Source organism: Panthera leo, chromosome A1 (assembly GCF_018350215.1).
Source record: "Panthera leo isolate Ple1 chromosome A1, P.leo_Ple1_pat1.1, whole genome shotgun sequence".
Taxonomy (NCBI): domain Eukaryota; kingdom Metazoa; phylum Chordata; class Mammalia; order Carnivora; family Felidae; genus Panthera; species Panthera leo.
This window is the reverse complement of record NC_056679.1, coordinates 22,484,536-22,491,825: the sequence shown is the minus strand read 5'-3', so window position 1 is coordinate 22,491,825 and position 7,290 is coordinate 22,484,536. Positions and strand designations below refer to the sequence as shown.

Genomic DNA, 7,290 nt, shown 5'->3' with positions numbered 1-7,290 from the left:
CAGGTATGGGTCTAGCATTATGATTACCTCTGCTCTTTTATGGGACAACACAGTTCAAGGACATTCTTCCAACAGACACTAAAATATGTATGCTTGGAGAAAAAGCAACAGTGTCTATTCCTTGCCATACATTTTATGTACTTTTTTTTAAGGGGAAAAAGAGGTAGTATGCTTATTATTTTAGAAACATCTCTAAAGTTTTGACAAATGAATACACACACACACACACACACACACACACACACACACACATTAATACCCCATGTTGTATGGGAGCTGCTGGGAGATTCTCCCTAACCTACTTTATTGTGATTGCAGAATTTCCAGCTGTCTGTGGCTACCAGAGCTGCCTGAAGGCTAGGAATGTTCTGGTTTCATTTTGAAACTAAGCACGCAACCAAGAAATATCAGCTTTCATTTCAGATACGTGAACCTAGAGGAAGCAAATGTTTGGCTGGCTGTTTCCTCGGGGTATAGTGTGTAAATATGCCTCCATATGTTTGCAAAGGCCCCAAAAATGAAAAAACAAAAATTTTTTTTACTCATCCGACTTAGCACGATTAACCTTCAGTGCTTCCTAATGTACAGTTTGAAAATGGAATTTTAAAGTACTTATAGAATAATTTTTTCTGCATTTTTTCTTAGCTCTAGGATTTTCCTCTAAAGGTAATGGCGAATCTGGAAAATAATAAAATATGTTGACTAGTTCTCTGGAGCACTCAGCAAGCGCTGAGGAGCCCTGTAAAGTACAAGGAAGATATTGTGCAAGGTTCTTTGCACTCGTAAGTGTCCAGACGCCCAAGTGTGACAATTCTGGACACCAAGGCCTTTAGTGGGGAGGACTCTGGCCATCTGGGGAGATTGATTCCATGGGTGGTTTTCAGTTATCAGTGTGGGGTGGTGAAAAAAAACATGACTTGAAAACCCTTGTTAGCATATTGTCTTGGACAGGCCCCAATTCCTCTCCTTGGATTATTTCTCCACTATGGGTTCATGTCCTTAGCTGTGAATTAGGAATAATCATACCTCCTTTCAGGATTATTGTGAGAATTAAAGGATATAATATGAAAGGCACAAGATGGGCCCCTAAAAATGTTTGCTTTTAAGTAACAGTAAACAGACTTTCAAGAATAATTTGTGTTGGCTATGGAACGTATTGTTATCTTTCTGCCTTAAATCATCTTTCTCATTATATTTTGCTTGGTATACCAGCAATATCAATCTTTACTTCTTTTGCAAATATAACTGATGATGGGAGAGACAATTTGTGGCAGGCCATTATAGTTATAATCTACAGAATGCATAAATACATGCAGATAAAGGAGAGATGACTGTTTTTGGAAAAAAATGGTAAGAAATCAATTATCCTAGTGAGGTGATAAAAAGATTTCAATAAAGCAGAGACCTTCTCTGGTGCCTACTAGTAAGTGCTGGGGCCCAGAAGAGTTGGACTGGTTTTCCTTTCTTTCCTGCCTCCCTTCAATAAATACCAGAGTCCACACCCCTCCCTTGTCAGTTGGCAGAGAAAGCACTTCCTGGGAAATGCTCCTTCCCTTGCCCTTTGCTCACACTCCTTAAGCCACATAGCTAACTAAGGTGGCTCTGGGGAGACAGGTGCCAGCCCTCCCCCTCCACCCCCTCTCCCTCCCTTGGCTGCTTTCTCCCCTCCAGCTCTGGGCAGAGGTCCTCACATGGCATGTCAGGGCAGAAGGACTGGAGCACAATTTCCTGCCTGAGTGCCAGTCAGAAGGAATGCAGTTAAGCTGCAGGGTGCCTCACTTGCATTGGCCCTTCTGAGCTCTAGGCCTATGTTCTCATGGTCATATGGTTTTTTATAAAATTTGCAAGACGTATTTTAACCACAATCACTGAAGATCCTGTTACTTCTACTCTGATTTCCCTTCCAGCATGCTTCCCCATCTGTTAGGGGCCTTGTGGGTTTCCATGGGCATTTGGGGGGAAGTTGAATTGGAGATGCATTTAGTCTGGGCTCAGTGGGATATACTTGATGCATGCACTTAAGCTATTGTTAGGAACACTCCTATTGCCTGCTCACTGGGAGTCATGACAGGAAGATGCAGGGAACAGAGGTCATTTCATGACATGGATGGCATGTGGCACTGGAAGTACGAGGTGAGTGGAAGAGAAACAAGGTTTGAAACCTTTGGAGCCAGAAGGCAGTCTGTGGAACATTCTGCCAATCAGCACTCAATGGAAGATTCAGTTCCCAAAGAAGCAGAGTCAAAATGCAAGCTCTTTCCTTTCAGGCATACCCTTGAAAATGCAGTATAGACAATTACACCTGAGATTTCTTTTCTCAATTTTTTTTGACAGAAATTACACGCAACAACATTTATCAAAATTCCTGAGTTTGCAGTCAACAAGTCTGAAGCAATACTACAAAAGCAAGGTGTCTGTAGCAGTGCATAATTTTTAAAAAAAGAGAGAGAAGTTTCAAAATTTAGGACAACAATCTTAAAAATGTACATGACTTACCAATAATGAGTTGGAAAACAGAGAAATTTTTCTACACAATCAATTGTGGAAAATAGATTTTAATCAACCCTGCTAGAGGGAAAACTGAATCATATTTCTATTCTCTCTATAGAAAATATGACAAAAGTTTGTCATATTGAGAGGTAATCAAAGATTATACCTCCAAAACAATATAGGAAAAAAGCATAGAGATGCTTCAGGTAGTTAATTAGTAAAACATTTTGTCGCTTCTCTGGATTTTTAGAATTTTGGTATTTAACAGCTTTTAAAATTTTGTAATTTATTATGATACATTTTCTCATTCTAAATAAATATTCACTTTCATACCTAATTTTGGATGCATCCTTTTGCACTGCTTTTCTTAGAAAAGGTCCCCCAAATCATTTAAGTTTTCGGTCCCATAAAATCTGGATCTGCCCCTGGTGCTAAGGTATGATTTAAAGCATTTTCCAAACCTGCAAGGATTCAAAACCAGAGATGCAGAGAGCACAGAAACGGAGACCGAAAATGATATTGCTGATGCACCAAAATGACCTTACTCAGCTACCCCAGACACAGCCTGGGCTCTGTGTCTTGTTGGGAAAGAGAGGGATTTGGGGTGGGCCACCTGCCCATGGCCTTGACGTCCCCAACACAGCAGACAGGCAGCCCCACAAGGACCTACTTGCATGCCTCCAGGGTTACTATCACCCCCCTCCTTCCTCCTTCCCCTTCTTCCCTTGTTACTCCGAGTTTGTATTTATGCAAAATTATATACGTGCTAGCTTCAAAAGGCAAGTAGCACACGAGGTTTCTAATAAGGACCAGCAGATTTCTGCTCCCAATCCCCACCCTGAGGCCTTCTCCCTATGGGAAACTCCTGATTCTTTTTTTTCCAGGCATTTACCTCCATATTCTCACCATATGCTTTATATCGCAATTTATTAATTTTTTTAATTGTAAGCATCGTCTGTTGACTTTTTATTCTAGAACAAGAGACTATAGTTCTCTTCCATCTTCCCCTCCACTCTCTACCTTCCAATATGGACATTTCTTAAATTGGGGATAAACCAATATTTGGTGTTTACATTATTATGACAATATGTACACATTTTTTTTTTCTTTTTGAGTGGAGACCTCTCTGTCCTCTTGCTCCAATCTGGACTGGTTGCTGACTGGGTCTGCTGCTGATCTGTGATGCCACACCTCCCTTCACTACCACCCTGTACTCCCCTCTGCCCACACTCTGTGTCGGAGCCCCTGTGTCTTCCTGTTTCATGCTTTAATCTCTTACTTAGAGCATATCCTTCAGGAACTTCCTGAGAAAGAATTGGTGGAGGGAAATCTTAAAGCCTTGGGTGCCTGAAAATGACTTTATTCACCTCCATATTTGATTGATAGTTTAGCAAGACACAGAATTCTAGGTTGGAAAAAGTTTCCCTGAGAATTCCGAAGACATTTTACCATTATCTTCTAGCTTCTGGTGTTGTTGAGAAATCCAAGGCCATTCTTTCTTAGTTCTCTCTGTAAACTTTCAAGATCTTTTCCTTATTGCTGGTATTCTGAACCTCTACAATGGCATGTCTTGCTGAGCCATTTCTCTTTCATTTTTCTGTATCTGGAGATATTTCAGTTCTGGAAAATATTCTTGTATTATTTCCTTGATAAACTCATCCTTTCCACTTAGTCTGCCTTTTCTTTCTGAAACACCTAATATTGTTTTATAGAACTCTATTTTATGCCAAGAATAATTCTAGGCTCTTGGGACATATCAGAGGACTAAAGAGACAAAACTCTCTGCCCTCCTGAGATTTGTTTCTTTACAGTGATGTGTTCAAATCCTACCTTTGCCTCTGACTGGCCATGATACCTTGCATAAGACATTTAAACCTTTCCTGTCACAGTTTCCTTGTCTCTAAAGTGGAGGTTATAAAAGAAATTGCTTCCTTAAGGTCCGTTGAGAATTAATGACTTATATCATAGAAAGGGACTGGAACAATATTTAGCACACAGGAAGAGCTGTAAACATGTTGGTTATTATCATTATTGCCCGACAAAGCATGTGAGTCACAAACTCGAAATCAAAACCTCAATCCCCTTGTGCAACTTGCCATTGTTCGCTGAAGACAAGTTGGGGCTGGGATCATAGGAGTAACTGAGTCATTCCAGCTCCTCCAATCCTGACCAGCTTTCACATTTCAACACTAATGTGAAATGAAGTGGCACCTGCATCAAAAAGTGAAGAGGCTTCCACCAGCTTGGGAAACAATTTGATTTTAATGGTTTCCCACAAGTAACAAGACTTCAGCTAAACTCGTCCTGGGGACTAGAAGTGCTTAGTAAAGTCCCCACTTGATTTCACCATCCTTGGTCTTAGATCCAGAACACTAAATCTACATAGCAGGGAAACTGAACGTACCTGCTTGGTTCTGCTTTTATCACTTCACAGCCCACACTACTTCTGGTCCTACCCCCACTTTCAAAAGCAGAATGTCACCAAAAGTCCTCCAATCTCCCCAGGAAAAGGTTCCAGTTTTTGAGTCAGAATTTGAACTGCTGTTGAGTTTAGAGACTGAGAAGCTCTAGAGGATATGGGATCAGCCCAGAGTACTGACTTGAAAGGAAATAGCTCTCTTCTTTATAATGTAATCTAGCAAGGAGAAAAGGTCAATTTACTTAGTGAGACGTTCTGGGAGGAAAAATTACTTTTTAAGGAGTTCTGAGATTTTTAAAACAGTTTCCTTAAAAATTTTCCCTTCCTTCTGTTTCTGATGGATCTCTTATATTCTGGATTTGGAGTATAGTTGAAATGTCTAGGCTTGATTGTTGGGAGAAAGGCACTGTCACGTTAGAGTGTGTGAAACATGGGTCTCTAAGAAGGTATGATTAGTTCCCACTTTCTCAGTCCCTGGCAACATGGCCAAGAAGAAGAGGAAAGTGGATTAATCCTTTAAAAAGCATAGAAGAAGAGGTTAGAAAAGTTAGAAAGGTCAAGTGTCTTGGAAACTTTGAGTGGGAAGTCCATCATTTTATCTTTAGGACACAAGGTAATGATGGCGATGATGACAATGGTCATGATGATGATGATGATGATGGTGATGATGATGATGTACTATGATCACATAAAAGCCTTTCATCTGCAGGCTCAAAGTGCAACACAACCACTAATTAATCCTGAAGGCAAGGTAGGCAAATATCATTACCTCTAATTTGCAAACTAGGAATCCAGGCAGGAGGAAATTAAACCCTTAACCAAGGTCATCTCAGAGTGAAGACTAGAAATGAAATGAAGACTCCCTGCCTCCTTACTTTCCACTGGCCACCTCAAAGGTGGCTACCGAAGGGCTTGCTTTTATTCCACAGGCAGAGCCAGCTCCTTGCTGCATCTGACCCTTTTCTTTACAGAGTTCAGTGAGGGCAGGGGAGAGACCTTATAGAATGATGTCTCCACTACAGACTGGTTTTGAGAACTGCCACATCTCCAACCATGGAAGCAGAAGTGTGGAAGGTGTGTGTGAAACCCTATAATCAACTTGAAGGCAAGAACTATAACTCATGCTTTGTGCCACCTCTAATACCCAGCACAGAGTCAGTCCCACCATAGATCTTCCCAGTTTTGGTCATTTCTTAATTGATAATCCTGTTCTTTGGCAAGAAGAGAGATTTCCTTTTTCTCTAAAGTCTATTGAGTTTGTTTAATTTTCTTGTTTCCAGAGGGAATTTAGAGAGTGTGGCAGAAACAGTAGCTGACCACCAAGGATTTGTGTTCCCTCCCATCTACTGTTGTTTTGGGGAAGTGGCTGCCCAATTGGGAACAATATTTCCCAGTGCTTTATGTCTGAGTGACTAATTCTGGCCAATGGAATGTTAGAGGTAATGGTGTGTGTCATTTCCAGGCTGAAGGAGTGAAGGGCCTGACGTGCTTCCCATCTTTCTACCTCTGGCAGTCACTGCAGGGCTACATGCTAAAGACAGCAAAGCTAAAGAACGTATATTCCTGTGTCCCTCACTTGGCAGGGAATCATCAAGTAACATCCACATTAGACTTCAGGTAAGCAGAAGTCAACCTTTTTCACTGCAGTCACTGCAGTCATTTAGAGTCTTTTTTTTTTTTTTTTTTTTTTTTTTTTTTTTTTTTTACTGCAGTTATCTGCTCTAATATAGGAAACCTTTAGAATACATCTCATGTGATAAGCAACAACTTAGAGATGAAGCAGTTAGGGCAAAAGGAAAACAAGGGAAGGGAAATAAGATGAACACAAGTGCAAAGCATGTACAGAAAATGTATGCTACAAGGTGCTGTACAAGTTGTTGGGAATAGGCAAAATATGTCTTTGAGTTTCCCAGCATCCAAAGCAAAGAGGGGAATTCTACAAGCTACAAGATTCACAATGCTGAGGAGAATCACATGTTAACACTTAGGAGAAATATACATTTTTCTGGTTCTTTAAACTGAGAAACATTTCTCCTATGAGGTTGAGAAGGAGAATCAGTGCTGTCAGGTGCATTTGGCCACATCCTCAAAAGCATCTGTACGGTGGTTATCACAGAAATTGTCATGTGGCTGATATAACATCCCTTGATACAAAAAGTGGCAGTATATGAAATAGCTTTTAAGAGAGGCCAGGATAATATGTAGTGCACAAAGGCAGCTCTTCAATGGTTTGGCTTAATCCAATGTCCAATGACCCTAAATGGGTGGCTTCCTTGGTCTCGCACAGGCTCTGGGGTTATCGCTTAAGAATCAAATCCATACTTCTGGGTGAGCCATGAGATATAAGCCCAACCACACCATGCTGTGAGAACACAGCCTGA

At 40.8% G+C, this 7,290-nt stretch overlaps 1 protein-coding gene across 7 annotated transcripts in view; it reads left to right on the top strand.

The window, feature by feature from the left end:
* The first annotated feature begins 5,597 nt into the window (after positions 1–5,597).
* CYSLTR2 (cysteinyl leukotriene receptor 2) overlaps positions 5,598–7,290 on the top strand; it is an 85,100-nt gene continuing 83,407 nt past the window's right edge. For 5 of the 7 annotated variants that reach the window (XR_006196503.1, XM_042914828.1, XM_042914745.1 and 2 more), the window contains exons 1-2: positions 5,670–5,983; positions 6,372–6,526. Coding sequence is in view for 2 of the 7 variants with exons in the window: in XM_042915742.1 (XP_042771676.1) it covers positions 5,963–5,983; positions 6,372–6,526 (176 nt within the window). In the remaining 5 variants the exon portion in view is untranslated. The other 2 variants (XM_042914916.1, XM_042915004.1) reach the window with 2 other exon arrangements.